Here is a 17,085-nt window from a genome sequence, read left to right on the forward strand (position 1 = left end):
TTTAAAATTAAGTCCTTACGTCTGCTTTTTTAAAGTGTAAAAAGTGGAGGCCTTCACGCACGGGCAAACCTGGGAAAAAAAAGGAAGTTCAACGCGCACGCGCAGACTCCTGTGCGCACGCGTTCGACCTCTGAACCCCTTGGTTCAGAGGATCGGAAATGCCGGTTTCCCGCACATGCGCTGTGCATGCAGAAAACCGGCAATTCCATCGGTCCCACGCGTGAGCACACGGTGCTTACTCGTGCGTTGGGACACTAATTTCTGGGCCAATATTGCCACCGTGGTGGTGCATCATTCAATGATGCATTATCGACCTAAAAGATTCAAGCACTTTGTTATTTTGGTTTTGAAAATAGTTTAAGGTATAGATGTAAGTTACATATTATTTGTCCACTAGTTTTTTTTCCTTCAGTGTAAACTTATGTATTGTGGTAAACTGTTTGCATAGTTTTAACCTGGGTTTATATGGTCTGACAGCATGGTGTTTCTTGTTGAAGATCAAGAATATATGGTGGCCAATCCACATGACTTCTGGTGCATATCCCTGCAATACAAGGGCATAATGTTAATCCTGAGGCATGTTGCTCCCATTCACCAGATGCTTTAAATGATATGTTTCAGCTCATAGGGAATGCAGGTTTGCTGATGGCGACTGCAATAATTAAAATACCGCGAAGTCAAAGGTCCTCCAGGGAGGGACTAACCTGCAGAGGCTACGGTAGCATTTAAAAAACAAACAAAAAGATGATCGGCATCTTAATTCAGACTGCTTGCAATGATCAGGGCAGGTTTGCAATTATTTTCACAAGAGTACGAATAGGGCTGATGGGTGAAGATGGCATCAAATAATCAGTTGGACACAAATACAAAAAGCTGGGCGAGGGGGCCGAATTGTAACCCTTGATAGTGACGGTACTCTCTTGTTGGTTTGAAGAGTCCTCCTCCTTTAGAAAATAGGTGATGGTAGTGCAACGGGCTGGCTTATCATTTTTCTGTCTGTCTAGGTTGCATCCCAGAAACATTTTCAATTAAAGTCTCAGTCACTCAGACTTCCCATGGACGTTTGTGTGATACTTTTCCATGGCCTGTGATTAAATTTTCCTGTAGCCTTGAAAAAATGTGTCCCAGTAATGGATTTGATCCCAAGCCTAGTAGTAGGATGTGGATTCTCACCAACTCTTCCCCTCATGATGAGTTCCCAACCTCAGCCTACTTATTGGAAGAAACTGCCAAAGGCAGCTCAGATGCTTTTCCACATTGAGGGGAAGGGGAGACACTGGCAAGTGAATTATTGCATGCTGTGCAAGGAAACCGAAAGGAGTAGGAGAAGTGAGGAACAAAAACTAACCAATGAGGCAAAGAAATGGGTACAATTTTAACCCTACTCACTCAGCAGAAACCTGGCGGGTGGGCAGTTAAAATCGCCCTGGCTCTTACCTGTCCAAAAGCCGCCATGATCGCAACATCTGCAATTTTAACCTGCTCTCCTGAGCAGGCAGTAAGGACACGGGCCCGGAGCCAACAGGGTCCTTCTTTACACGCGCATGTTGCAGCCCGACTGTAATTTTTATTCAGGCCTGAACAGGGAATGCACCTGAAAGTTAAAATCGGGGATTTGTCGAGAAGACTAAAAGATCTATTCAGTTATAAAAACAGAAAATGCTGAAAACACTCAGCAGGTCAGGCAGCATCTATGGAGAGAGAAACAGAGCTAACAATTCAGGTTGATGACTTTTCATCAGACCTGCTGAGTGTTTCCTACATTTTCTGTTTTTATTTCAGATTTCCAGCATCTGCAGTAATTTGCTTTTGTTTTACAGTAGATCTATTCAGTGACCCACTCTTTAAAGTATTTACCTCTAATTTTGTGTTCCTCCTAGTTTTTTGACTTTCTGAAGTCTTCCTCTGCGAATCCAGGGGGCTGCAACTCTGGAGACCTTCCAAATCGTGAGTAGCCGTACTGTAGCGTGCCCCATTACCTTCAAGAGACAAGACATATTTGTGGCAAATTAAGAGGTGTATCTTGGTCTTTACAACTATTTATGTTACTCGTGCATCGTTCAATTAAGCAAGTCGTTAAATTTGTTTCCGTGTGACGCAGGGGCAGCAAGAGCAAACACAGCAAGAGGTTTTGGACACTGCTGGTGTCCTCGTGGTCCTTGATACTACCCAACCCATCGCTGAGCCAATTCACTTCCCTCACCGCAGTAAGAAAGAGCGTGAGAGTGAATGTGCAGCTGCATTAGCATGCTGGGAATATCACCATTCAAATATTTGCTGCAGTCCAGATGCTGTCACGACTCACTCACTTTAGCACTGAATACCATTAGGGTGGTACCATTGCTAGAGAATGTCTGGATATAGGTTATTTACGCTATTAGTGGACTACTTGAGCCCAGTTGTAAAACTGAGGTAACAGGCATAGCTGGTATTTCTGAACAGTAATCAATGAGCTAAAGCAAGATATTGTTTTATTCTGTGTTTATACTAAGTCACCTGAAGGTAAAGTAGTAGCTGAGGCCTGTAGTTTACAGCTACCCCAGAAATTATTTTTTTTTAAATGAAAATTGTAAATGGTGGAAATCTGGAATCAAAACTGAAAATACTGCAAGGAGACAGAAGGACAATCAGCATCTGAAACATGAATTAATGTTTCTGGAATGACCCAAAATCTTTGCCTATTTTTTCTGCTTCTGTTGATTGACTCACTGCGCATTTCCAGTATTTTCTGTTTATATTTGAGATATTGGTCCAGGTCAGAGGTTGTCCCTTTGTCCCTCGTGTGTGATGTATTGGTGCCAGACTTGTGTAGTACCAATGGGGGTGACGGGGGAGAAGATCTCTGCGTACGAGGAGTAGCGAAGCTGTAAATCAGTTTATAAAGAATGTGCTCATGATGTTGCTTCTTCAAGTCCATCCTCCGGTTTATCCCATGGAAAATATTAAAGACCTGCACCTTAGAAAGGATATATTGGCCTTGGAAGGAGTGCAGAACAGATTCACCAGAATGTTACCAGGACTCTAAGGGTTATACAATAAGGAGAGATTACAGTTAGGAAACACGTCTTCAAGCTAAGGGTGGTAGAAATGTGGAGCTCTCTCCCACAAAACACAGTACATACTAGCTCAATTAAAAATTTTAAATTTGAGATAGATTTTTGCTAACCAAGGGTATTAAGGGATATGGGGCTAAAAATTCACTTTGGGGCGCCCAGCTCGCCTGGGCGCCGGAATTACCGCTGCGCGCGGAGCCACTTGCGCCATCGGGATATTCAGTTTCAGCGCCCCAAATGGAAGCCGGCCGCTATACAAGGCTTCCCGCGCCCCGCTTGGGGTGCTGAAACTGAATATCGGCGCGCAAAGTGCCGCAGCGCCACCCGCTGCGGCACAGCACGCTGCGGTACTGCAGGCCTTCCTCCCACTGTTAAGGGGGAGGTGCCTGCAACAGCGCGATCCACGCTCGCGAGTGCCGGCAAATGAGCCCGGCACCAAGGAGAAGTGCCGGGCTCTCGGGAAACAGCCGGCAATGCCACGGGGGGGGGGGTGTGGGAGGCCGGGGACGGAGGTGCGGGCAGGCGGCCGCCGAAAAAGCGGCCAGCCGCACCTCCACCTTAACTCGCGCCACTACCGCCACAGGTAGGCCCCTGTGTACCGGTCGCTATTTGCGGCTGGCGCGGAAGAGGCGGCCGCGACCTAATATGGCGTTCGGGGCGGTAGCGGGGCGTTGCGCACACCTATGACGTCATCGGTGGCGGCGCAGCGCTACAGGCTAACGCTGCCATTAGCGCCCCGCTAAATATCGCGGTGGTTGCGGCCAGTGGCGCTAAAGCCTCTGAGTGGCCTCTTTGGGCGCAAACTGGTGGCGCAAGCAACTGAATTTCTAGGCCATGGAGCCAGAGCGGGTGGATGGAGTTAAGATACAGATCAGCCATGATCTCATTGAATAGAGGAACAGACAGAATGGCCTACTCCTGTTCTTATATATATATATATATATATATATATATAGATAGATAGAATCTCATATAGACATACACACACCACTCTTCATGAAATATCCCTCTCTTCTGCAATGGGGGTCAAATTCCTCCGCTTGTCTTAGTGAAAAACATTGGCAAAACTATAAAGAGGGGGCATCACTTTACCCTCTCACTGACCTTTTTTTGACCAAATTTGATCAAATTTAGCTTGAAGACGTGTTTCCTAACTGTAATCTCTCCTTATTGTAAAACCCTTAGAGCCCTGGTAACATTCTGGTGAATCTGTTCTGCACTCCTTCCAAGACCAATATATCCTTTCTAAAGTGCAGTGCCCAGAACTGTACCCAGCACTCTGTCCTCGGATGCTGCCTGGCCTGCTGAGTTTTTCCAGCCTTTTCTGTTGTTATTTCCTGTTCTTATATTCCTATGTTAACATATAAACATTTGTCTGAAATTCATCTCCGTGCTATTTTAGCAGAGGAGGCATCAACCCATTTATGTTAAACTCATTGATGCTACCATGAAGAAGTCAGAGAGAGGAATTTCAGACAAGCATGTCCTGTCCTGGAATGTCAGGGCCCCGGGCAGGGCGGGGGGCAAAATTCCTCCGTTTGCCAAATTTGGTCAAAAAAAGGTCATAGAGAGTGTAAAGTGATGCCCTCTCTTTATAGTCTTGCCAATGTTTTTCACTAAGACAAGTGGAGGAATTTGACCCCCATTGCAGAAGAGAGGGATATTTCATGAAGAGTGGTGTGTGTATGTCTATGAGATTATGTTATATTTATATATATATAAATAAATGCATGTGTCTGATTGCTTATACACACATACACACACAAACATATACACACCATGAAATAGGGAATGAACCAAGTGATGATTTCACTGGTGTTTTGGAACTACGTGAGTGTTGTGAAAAATGATGCACAGTGATTTTTAATTTCAAAAATAATATTTGAATTGTATCAGTGGAAAAAATAAAATCACAATATGTATCTTCCATCAAAATATATAACGTTCACCTTGTTTCAAATCAATTTATGTCAAGTGGCTATATTTTGTAAATTCAGAATTGGCTGTTAGTGATATTAGTGTATGATTACTTACAAACGAGTGTTCAAATGACATTCCTCTGCTTTGTTGACAGTGGCATCAATTAATTTGAACTAAACGGGTTAATCGCTCCATTAAAATAGCTGGCAGGCTTGTCCCATGAATGCTTCATTTGGGTAACGCCATCATTAAAATAGCAGACAGAGACATGCCAGTTGAACGCGTCAAGCACCTGTACGCTAATACCACAAGCAGACATTTCCTGGCTGCACTCTTTCCTTCTCTGTGAGATGTCCCACTCCAGAAAAGTCTGAGCTATTGTTACTATATTTCAGTGGATGGTGTGCTGTAAAATTCTGCTAAACTGTATGTTTGTACATTCCCACCATAGTATTGTGCAGCCCAAATATTTTTAAAGTCTGGTTGAAATATGAACTTGTTGATGCTGCAGTGTCATTTTGCAGAATGTACTGTGAGCAGTATATTGCACGCATTGTCTGCAGTGTATCCATTCTGTTAACACTATCGCTTCAATCGTTATCAAGACTCATCAATGTATGTCCTGACGTTACTGACTAAAAACAGATTATCTGGTCATTTGTCTGGTTGCTGTTTGTGGGAGCTTGCTTGCGTGCAAATTAGCTGCCATGTTTCCCGACATGACAACAGTGACTACACTTCAAAGACACTTCACTGGCTGTGAAACGCATTGGGATGTTCTGAGGTCATGAAGGATGTTGTGTAAATGCAAGTTCTTTCTTTAAGGTGTGATGCAAGTGCATGTGGTACATGATTTTTGATAAGAAAAACGTGGGGAGTTTTGGGAGGGTGGATGTCTTCCTTTGCGGAAGAAAATCAGTCTTTTATCGATTCACCACCCAAATAAAATCTAGGAATTCATCAGTGGAGCTGAGCAAAGTCTGATTTTAAAGGTGACTGGGTATTGTGCGGATCAATCAGTGTACGAGTGAGTGACAGAGATTGTTACTTTATATGCAAATACAATAGTGAGTGTGTAAGCCATGGTTCTATGGTAACTGCCTGTTTTTGGCTATGATTGGTGGAGAGGAGTTTAGGAGTCAGGGGTGTGTGTGAGACAGGCAGCAGATTCTGGCAGTGCACATACTGCAGAGACAGAAGCTGGACTTTTCCCTCTTGGGATTAGAGACTTCACAGGAATCCCACTACATTTATCGGACTTCCCGCCTCAGCTCGTTAGCTTTTGAAACTGGGCTGGCTATGAATGAAAAATTGCATTCGATCATCATGTTAGGGTTTAGCGGTCTCACAACATCGGAGTGATATAAATAAAGGGGAGCTGTCGAACGGGATCCGCTACTACCTGAATTATTCGATAATAAGGCAGCACTCGGGGAAAGCGAGGAAAGTTTTGGGGGACGTGAAGAGAATTGGATGTTCTTCGACGGATTTGATGACAGATTCCTCTGAAGCAGACTGCAATGAGAATCTTCAGTGGAGGCAGGGATGAGGGACTGAGTTCAAACCAGTGGCTGCATGGTTTACAAACTTCAAGGGCTACAGGGTCAGTTTTTCTCTGCGTGATATTACTACAAGTAATGCAGGTGAGAGCGTGCATCTGAATATATTCAACGTGACCATCTTGAGGAAAGGAAAATTCGCTTTGTGCAAAACCACACACAAAAGAATATTAGCATAGCGAATCGTTTAACCTCGTTTTTTGATGGTCTACTTGTCAGTTTAAAGGCAGGGTTTTGCTGTAATTTTTCCCTCTAACATGCAAGGTTTTAATTGTCTCTGTGCACTATTTTCAACAGGCTTGTTAACATATTTGCATTAAGTTCTTAGAGTCATAACTCCATTAAGTTCTTGTCTGCACTTTCTGACTAAGTCCTTAATCTATTTAAATAGACGAAGAACTGGTATTTAATTAGTGCATTAAAAAAACGAGCAAGAGGGGGAGTAAATAAACCCCCCAAAGTTTTTCTCTTTAAATAAGTTTTCCCTAATCTCGCCCATGATGAACACATCTTGCGTCTTAAACTGCAGAAGTCCGCTTTAGGGCACAAGTGGTTTATGAAGCCCCTGCTAATGTGTCCTCCCCCGCCTCCTCTGTTCTGAAGTAGCTGGATCAGGCAAGAGCTGAGGGAGTGAGCAGGGGAAGAAATCCTTGATCTAAAAGCACCAGCTGAACAGGAAACTGAACCCTGGACCCTCAGAGATTAACAAAGGCTGAGGCTTCTCCCGACTGAGCTGCACGGGTTCATCAGCCTGGCGAACATTTCTCTAAAGTCATTCTCTTCTCAGACATCTTCAGCAAAAGACGAAAGATTTATACGATATGAAGAGAACCCAGCGCTTGTAGATTCAAGTTTGTGCTGGGATTTGAACTCTTTGTATTATCAGTCCAGGATTACTGCTCCAATAACATAGCCACTACACTACCACCGTTCTCGGGGAGGGTGAATTGAGGTCAGTGACACAAGCACACAAACCACTCATTCCCGAGATTGATTGCTGTCTTCAAACTTGAATGTCTTGCTGAGAAGATTTCCACATTGTAAGGAGTTTGCATCAGCTCCGACCTAAATGTCTGAACATACTGTCGCTTCAACTGGGAGCTAAGCCACTTGAATGCAAATTTCACAGCGTAAAATGCCCCAAACTTCAGTGATCTTGATTTCAAAAAGAGATTGTAAGTAAATAGATCATCGGTGTAAGTTGGCTACGCAAAACGTTGCATCAAGTGGTTCTAGCCGACAAGAACAACAACAACTTGTATTGATATAGTGCCTTTAACATAGTAAAATATCCTAAGGCGCTTCACAGGAGCGATTATCAAACAAAATTTGACACCAAGCCACATAAGGAGATATTAGGGCAGATGACCAAAAGCTTGGTCAAAGAGGTAGATTTTAAGGAGTGTCTTAAAGAGAGGTAGAGAGGCGGAGAGGTTTAGGCAGGGAATTCCAGAGCTTAGGGCCTAGGCAGTTGAAGGCACGGCCACCAATGGTTGAGTGATTATAATCAGGGATGCTCAAGAGGGTAGAATTAGAGGAGCGCCGATTTCTCAGAGGGTTGTGGGGCTGAAGGAGATTACAGAGATAGGGAGGGGCGAGGCCATGGAGGGATTGGAAAACAAGGATGAGAATTTTAAAGTTGAGGTGCTGCTTAACCGGGAGCCAATGTAGGTCAGTGAGTACAGGGGTGATGGGTGAACAGGACTTGGTGCGAGTTAGGACACGGGCAGCCGAATTTTGGATGACCTCAAGTTTATGACGGGTAGAACATGGGCGGCGGCCAGGAGTGCATTGGATTAGTCACATCTAGACTACTGTCAACCTCTACTTTTGTGCAGATGTAAAGAGAATGATTCTGATTAGAAAAAACATTTAGAATAACAAAATATTATCAAAACAAATTCAATTTAAATAGTGATCACCAAATATCGCATGAAGCAAATACCTCATCCAAAAATAACATTAGAAGGGCAGAACATTTAAATATCTTAAAAGAAGTTGCCTGATATTCTTCACTGATTATTAAAAAGATAGGATTTTATGTAACTAATTTAATCCAAATTAATTTTTGATTAAAAAAAATCTTTTCTTAAATGTAAATTGAGATGCGATCGTTATCTCCATTTCAAAATCTGTAATTTACAGACGGTTGTTTTTTTTGAGAAGTTGAAATGAAAGTTAATTAAATTTTTCCCATTGCTGCAGTAACTGTGCTGTCAAACAACTTTAAGTATGAGTCTGTATTTTCTGATCAGAAATAGAACACAATTTTTTTTTTAAACTTTACGGGGTAGATCTTGACTTTGTGTGATAGTGTAAAACGAGTGATAGTGAGTCGACAGCCTGTTTCACACCTCTCCCGATTGTTATCTCCAGTGAAGTCAATGGGAAGAGATGTAAAACGGGCTGTCGATTTGCTATCACCTGTTTTACACTATCGCGTAAAGTCAACGTCTATCCCCATGTCGTTTTGAACAATTTATAAATGATAACAGATGGGAGATATGTGCCTCTGCTCCCTCACTATTGTCTGATGCAAGAACAGATCAGGGTAATATTGAGTGTTAGGTCAGAACAAAAAGAAAAATATCCTCTCTATCGCTTTTTCACTTGCTCTTTCTCTCTCATTCTCTCGTTCTGTCTCTTGCTCTCTTCTCACGTTCTCTTGTTCTTTTTTCTCTTTCCATCATTCCTCTCTCTATCTCTCGCCCCTCATTAAATTGATTGCTTGGCTCTATTAAATGTAATTGACACTGATGTAAGAAATGTAGCACCTAAGCTATTTTATCATGAGTTATTTGCTTGGGTAACTAAAGTATCCCATGCCACAAGGCACTTCTTTTTATAAAATAATGACTTTTCACTCATTTTCTCCTAATCTTTTAGCTTTTTCCACATTTCTTGCTAGTTTTATTTCTTTCCCATCCATCTCTGAGATCCTTTATGACATTGTAAACATTGCATACCACTTTAGGTCATTACGTCAATCCTCTCCCTAAAATAACATATAACTTCAAAAAATGTGGAAGTTTGGCAGATAAATTTTGCTTATTCTTCAATACATGGACCAGATATCCTCCTGATAGTGACTCCCCTGTGATAGGAATTAAAAAGTTTAGCTATCTGGTTTTTTTAATATCAGCAGGGAGAGCCCCAAGCTTGTATTTCCAAACAGAAAAATGTTACTTGGGAAAGCCTTAGATACTGAACTTCGCTCTGACAATGACTGGCGCTTGCTAACCACGTTGCTCAGCCCATACACCAGATGGTGCTACACTAGGACTCTCGGCATAAAGATTCTCTTTGCCACAGTGCTGTGTGAACCCACATCCAAATCATGATCTCTGTATTTTTCCAGAAATACTGAATTGGGTTTCTCAAGTGTAGTTTTGTAGCTGGGGTTGTTCTCCTTAGAGCAGAGATGGTTAAGGGGAGATTTAATAGAGGTGTTCAAAGTTATATGGGGTTTTGGTAGAGTTGATAGGGAGAAGCTGTTTCAGCTGGCAGAGTCGGTATCCAGAGGACACAGATTTACAATAATTGGCAAAAGAATCAGGGGAGAGATGGGAGACATTTTGTTACACAGCAAGTTGTTATGATCCAGAATACACAGCCTGAAAGGGCGGTGGAAGCAGATTCAATAGTACCTTTCAAAAGGGAATTGGATAAATACTTGAAAAGGAAAAATTTGCAGGGCTATGGGGAAAGAGCAGCGGAGTGGGACTAATTGGAGAGCTCTTTCAAAGAGCTGGCACATGAGTGACGGGCCGAATGGCTGTATTCATCTGTGCTGTATGGTTCTATGAGATAGCTCGGAGCTCTTTCTGTTATAAGCTGCGCTTATGTGGAATGCTCAGAGATGGCGTTTGAACAGATCTGACCTGGGCAAGTCAGAAAACAGTGCAGATTGGAAATTGTTTTAGTTTGAGCAGTGATTTGGAACTGGCCACAGTCATCAACTGTCTATGTTTTATGTGAACAGGCCTCTGTTTGCACTGTTCACACTGTACCTTCAAAAGCTCGTGGATTCACTGCCCATTTGCGAGTTGTCACCCCTACCCATGTGCCATGTTTCAGTACACATGCAGAAATGATAATGGGCAACATATTATGGCTGAGTTCATCAATCAGTCCCTGCCATTAACCTTCCCCCCACACCCCGCCCCCAGTTCGGTAGATTCCCATGTAATGCATAGCTTTATTGTTCATCACTTGGGTAGAATACAGTTTTCTATAAGACAGCACTGTTGATGTGACAGGAAGCCATGGTGAGACACTCTTCCAAAGTGGTGGGAAAATACACTTTGATGGTGTTACGGCGAGTTCCTCTCTGGATCTGTTTCTCCCTGTTCAATTGTACCCAAGGTGTCAGTATTGGCTCAGTGGTAGCACTCTCGCCTCTGATTCAGAAGGTCATGGGTTCAAGTTATACTCCAGAGGTTTAAGCACATGATCTAGACTGACATTTCAGTGCAGTACGGTGGTAGTGCTGTATTGTTGGAGGGGCCGTCATTCAGACGAGGCTGAGTTAAACTGGTCGTAAAAGATTTCATCATGCTATTCGAAAAAGAGCAGGGGAGTTTTCCCCAGTGTCCTGGACAATATTTCTCCCTCAACCAACTTCAAAAGACAGGTTATCTGATCATTAGCTCATTGCTGTTATGTGCGCAAATTGGCTGCTGAGTTTCCTACCTTACAACAATAACTACATTTCAAAAGTACTTCATTGGCTGTAAACCACTTGGGACATCCTGAGGTCATGAAAGGTGCTATAGAAATGCAAGTTCTATGTCTACCTGGTGCAACCTGGCACAATGGAAACATTCAAGCCCTGCAAATGGTGCAAAGAAGAAATATAAAGCTGTAAACCAGCACCATAGACCTCAGCTACGAGGATAGATTAGAGAAACTGAGACTCTTTAGCACTGATGGATGGTGGCTGAGGGGGTCCTTCCAGATGAGTATGATACTAAACAATATAGAAAAGTTAAATCTGGAGGATTACTCATAGGTAAATTAAGACAATAGGACGTGGGCATAGGTTCAAACCACTGAAGGGTGAATTTAGGTCTGAGGTCAGGAAGAATAAAGTGTAACATCACCTAGAATAGACTCCCAGACAGAGGAGTGGAAGCAAAAGCCTTCGAGCTATTCAAGAGCCGATTGGGTAATGTGAAGGGGAGAGAAGTGCAGGCATGTTTTTATTATGGATAGCTGAGCTAAGATAGGTGAAGTGACCGCCCCCATCTGTACATGAGAGGTTGAGTAGATTGGGACTCTACTCATTGGAGTTCAGAAGAATGAGAGGCGATCTTATTGAAACATATAAGATTGTGAAGGGGCTTGATCGGGTGGATGCGGTGAGGATGTTCCCAATGATGGGTGAAACTAGAACTAGGGGGCATAATCTTAGAATAAGGGGCTGCTCCTTCAAAACTGAGATGAGGAGAAACTTCTTCACTCAGAGGGTGGTAGGTTTGTGGAATTTGCTGCCCCAGAAAGCTGTGGAAGCTACATCATTAAATAAATTTAAAACAGAAATAGATAGCTTCCTAGAAGTAAAGGGAATTAAGGGTTACGGGGAGCGGGCAGGAAATTGGATATGAGTCTAGGTTCGGAATGGTCGTGGGTAGTGGAGCGGGCCCAGGGGCCGTGTAGCCTGGTTCTGCTCCTACTTCTTGTGTTCTAATTCTGTTAGATTTCAGGAGATGGTTTTATTGCTGTTCCTGGCTGGGGTGGAGATGGCCTTTACAGAAGGTAAGTACTGTAGAAAATATAGGGACAGAGTGATCTCCTGGACGAGTTTCGATCACCTAGATGGGTCGGAGAGGAATTTCCCAGATTTGTTCTCCCAAATTGGCCATTGTTTTTTTTTTAATCTGGTTTTTCACCTCTCCCGGAAGATCACATGGGTTCGGGTGGGATGGAGAATGATAGTATATTTGAGGCTAGGATCAGATCAGCCATGATCTTATTGAATGGTGGAGCAGGCTCGAGGGGCCGATTGGCCTACTCCTGCCCCTATTTCTTATGTTCTTATGTTCATCCTGTGAATTCTATTAATCCTTTTGAGGACTGCAGCAATATCTTTGCATCCATTAAAAAAAAACATCAGTTCTATGAAGTAAGAAGTGCCATTAGCTTCGTGGTGTTATAGTTTAGGAATTTGCACAAAATTCAGTTTTAAAGCTGTTACATAGTTTGTGGTTTGAAAGTCAAAACGTCTTTAAGTGTGATACAGAACAGTGGTGCAAAAGATTGTATTTTTCAGTTCTTTTAAAATAATATACTGGTAGTCAGAGGTTATATAATCAGACTTAAAGGATTTCTGTGTTTAATGGGACCCAGGTAGATACAGTCAATTACATTTTCTAATCCATTTGGTTTTTATCTGAATTGATACGAGAAATATCCACTAACTGTGGGGACTGGGACTAGCTGAAGTGTTCTTGCAGAGAGCCGGCTCGGGCTCGACGGGCTGAATGGCGTCCTCCTGTCCTGTAACCATGCTACGATTCTATGATTCTAACTGACTGAAATATTCCGACGTCACAGAATTGAAAGACGTAGGGCCAGATCTTGCTGTCAAAGTAATGATGAGGCTAATGCCGCTCTCCGTTATTTATGCGTAAATGGTACGGCAACTTGAGGCAAGGAGCAGATGCACGGTTAAATGCGGATACCCAAACGTTGCTGTCCGAGTTGTGCTGCTCCGCCGTTAGCTTCGTGAAAACGGCATCTCGCTGTCTGCCTCACCACTGACCTGCATTGAATGTCGTGAAGTTGCTGTATTTGCGCAATAGGTATGAACTAAACCCACCACAGATATTTAGGGCTATTAATTACAAGCGTAAATACCCTTTTAACGACGTGATAAGTGCTAATGACTGCCAATCAACCTCTCTGGCACCAAAAATTTACTGTTACAAGTGTGGAGTCTCATTCCTTCAGGTTGTGAGTTGATTTAGGAGATTTAAAAAACATTACATTTATACATTTTTTTCTTACTTTTCCTTTATGTCGCTTTTTCCTCTCTCTCTTAATCCAATCTTTCTCCCCCTCTTTTTAGTTCTCTTTCTCAGTCCTTCCGCTGTTTCTTTCCCAATCCTTAAATCTCATTGGTTAAGGAGATACCCTGTTGGTTGCCCGGCTCACTCAGGTTCCAGATGCCATTTCCCTCTCTGTGCACTTTCAACAACTTAGTGGGCAAAAAAAATTTGAGCTAAAGGGTGCAGAGGCAAGTGTAACTAATGGCAGACGCCGTTAGATGCCCTGCTACAGTGAAATCTGGCCCATTGTTAATTGATGCAGAGAGGATATTAACATTACTTTGCAACCCGTTTATAAGCCAGTATATTGTACGAATTGATCTGATTATTGTGCAGTATGTGCTTTTCGATTATTTCAGTGGTACACATTAATATATTCCTGATTTTAAATATGATGGCTGCTGAAAGTACATGTGAAGAAACATCAGGAAGGGGTGAAGAGAGTTCCTCCATGCAATAGCTGTAACAAAATCATAAACCCTTTTACAACGAATGAGGTTGCGATTTCTGTACACCGAATGCACTGAGGAAACATTTCCCTCGCCCCTGACACTACCAGGTTTATCTTTGATGGCTCTTGTTGCCTGCTATTTGGCTCAAACTTTGCTGAGTTACCGGAGGGCAGCAGCTGAAAGGAGCAGAGGATTCACTTGTAAACCTCTGTCCGTGGATGTCTTTAAGTGAGTCCCTGCTTCAAAGTGAAGATGGCTTTGGAAACACATATCCCATCGTGAAAAGGAGGGAAAATTAGAGGGGAGCTCAACACCCTCTTGGATATTATGAGCCATCAGAAGGACAAGTGGATGGCAAATGTGTTCCAGATACAGTTTGAGGAAAGTGGAAAGGTGGAGTGGTTTGTTATTACGGAATACCACTGCCACCCAAGGAGTGTAAGCTGCACTAAGAAATGACTAGCAGCAGCCACCTGCTGAATTTTATTGAGCGACACTGTTTGTTACAGTAAGGTGCCAGTCAGCAATGTAAAAATAGCTGAGGCACAACGTGTAAAGTTATGGTTTGTTATCCATTAAATTCTGTTCTCTGTAAAGTCAGTCAGATTAACTGTGCAGGGAGCCGACAGGACCTCTGGTGTTTATTTACAATAACCAAATGGGCTGTGCATAGTTCTTTGATCAGAGCTAAGTCTGCTGAATATCAGTCGGGACCCTGAACTTACTCTGGTTGTTACACATTACGCTTTGTACATCAGCATGCAGTAACCATGATTGGGCAAGTACCAGATGCAATTCCATTTAAAGGAACATAATTGTCCTAGTAAAGTGACAAGTGCCCATTGTACCAGGTACTCATAGAGAGGAGCAGTAATATGATCGGCCTGCACTAAAAATGTAACTTAAAAAATAAAGCTGAAGAATTAACATGACTGCACGATGTACATTGTACTGTCCACACCGCTCAGCTATCACATTGGCTGGTGCATCCCAGTGATCTGCATGGCAACTGTGGAAATAGATATAGTCATGTTTATTTCCAACACCAGATTTCTGATTGGTCCCCTTGGAGGACAAGACCTGATTTCTGATTGGTCCCCTTGGAGGACAAGACACACGAGCAGTTTATCTGGAATGTATAATTAGATCCTGCCTGCCTAAGTAATCAAGTACTTTGCAAAGTGCAATTCCAGCCATTCTGACTGCCAGGCTCCAGACAGAACAGAGCTCACATAGAACAGATACGACTCACCCATGCAGATTAAGACCTTCTCCCACTCCCCAAACAAACTCCTGCCCCCCTAACAAGTTCCTAACCTTCCTCCCACCCGCCGAGTTCCTGACCTCCCCTGCCCAAGTTCCTGACCTCCTCCCCCCAAGCTCTGACCTTCTCCCCCACCCCGAGTTCCTGACCTTTTCCCACTATCCAAGTTCCTGATCTTCTTCCACCCCCTCCCTCCCAGGTTCCTGACCTTCCCCGCCCCCATAGATGGGGCATTGTGTGTGGGTCACGGATTGTTAACAGGTTTATTGGGTATGAAGTGAATAGTGACAGTGTCATGACTTCCGGATTTCGTCCAGTCCAATGACATTACTTGCCGCACACGTGCCGAGCTTTCCAAAAAATCAAGCCGGTATAGTGGGAGGAGGGGGAGAACATGGTGCGGGTGTAAAGGGGGTGAGGGTGGGGTTAGAAGAACGTGATCCGTCGTAACATCTGGATCATGTTCTCGCTCTCATCCCCCTCCCTTTAGCTCTGGATCACGTTCTTCCCCCATGCCCACTGTGCTCTCCGTGCTCTTTACCCCACCCCCCCAAGTTCCTGACCTTCTCTCCCCCTGAGTTCCTGACCTCCTTTCCCCTCCCCTTTTGACCCTCTCTTTTCCCCTTCAATCCTCTCTCTTCCCCCTTCAATCCTCTCCCCCTCTCTCTCTGCCCCCTCTTTCTCTTTCCCCTCTCTCTCTCTCCCTGTCCTCTCTCCCCCCCTCCGATCCCCCCTCTCTTATCCCCCTCCCCCAATCCCCCCTCTCTTATCCCCCCCCACGCCCTCCGATCTCCTCTCTCTCTCTCCCCTTTCGATCCTCTCTCTCACCCACCCACCCGCCCCAGCCACCAATGGATCCAGTGATCTTCTCCTTACGGAGCCAAGCCGCAACTGTTGGGCACTACGCATGCGCGGCTTCAGTAAACAGCGCACAGCACATGCGCAGAAGGGGTTCAGGTGCGCATGTGCGGTTCCGGGATACCGCACGTATGCGCAGAAGGCCGCAAAGATGTTCATGCAGATAATCACAGCGAATAGATATCTCAGAACTGTTTCAGAACCTAACCTTGCCAGAAAGCTCCTCAAACAAGGTTGACGGTGCTTGTTCAGTTGTCCCTGCTCCCTACCCCACAGAGAGTGAATTGGACATCCTGACATTAACAGGATGCATCGAGACATTCGCTCAAAAGGAGAGTAGACAAAATGGTAGTGTCACACTTCATCATCACCCGACCAGTTGGTTTTAAACCTGACAGCATTGACCCAAGCCCTGGAGATGCATGCACAGCATTGTGCTAAGAAGTAGAAGTACTTAAGGCTTCCTTATTATTTGGAGCTAAAAGATCAATGATTTCACTGGTAGCCAGTATGATATTTATATAAGTATAAAAAGATATCAACCATTGTTTGCCTGCTATGACTCATTGTTGTTGTTGTATTTATCTAGGTTTATCTTTGACAAGATTTGCACTAAAATGCAACATAAATTAAGAAAATATCAGCAGTGTTGTGAACCTTGCTTGTAAGTCAGTGTGTTACATACATGCCGTACCTGTCATGATCTGCTGCTGGCGCTATCTATGTTTTTTTATTTCATTGAAATATGCAACATAATATTCCTGATATCAGATTTTGCTGAATGCAAGAAAATCCTGACTGAACTGTCAATACAATAGTTTAAAGGGTGGTGGTAAACTGATTAGCTGGCAAGAGATTGGCAGTGTTTACGGGCATGTTTTTTAGCCCTCTTCCCATGTACATGTACAGTCAGCCTGGATGCAGCTGAAT

General features: G+C 43.6%; 1 protein-coding gene across 1 annotated transcript in view; it reads left to right on the forward strand.

Moving 5' to 3' along the window:
• The first annotated feature begins 6,144 nt into the window (after positions 1 to 6,144).
• Positions 6,145 to 17,085, forward strand: part of glp2r (glucagon-like peptide 2 receptor) — an 82,149-nt gene continuing 71,208 nt past the window's right edge. The window contains exon 1 of the mRNA XM_085963361.1: positions 6,145 to 6,616. Within this exon, the coding sequence (XP_085819487.1) occupies positions 6,494 to 6,616 (123 nt within the window). The 5' untranslated portion in view covers positions 6,145 to 6,493. The remainder of the gene's footprint in view (positions 6,617 to 17,085) is intronic.

The sequence above is a fragment of the Somniosus microcephalus genome, chromosome 21 (assembly GCF_052327205.1).
Source record: "Somniosus microcephalus isolate GS21.2 chromosome 21, FLI_Smic_1.0, whole genome shotgun sequence".
Taxonomy (NCBI): domain Eukaryota; kingdom Metazoa; phylum Chordata; class Chondrichthyes; order Squaliformes; family Somniosidae; genus Somniosus; species Somniosus microcephalus.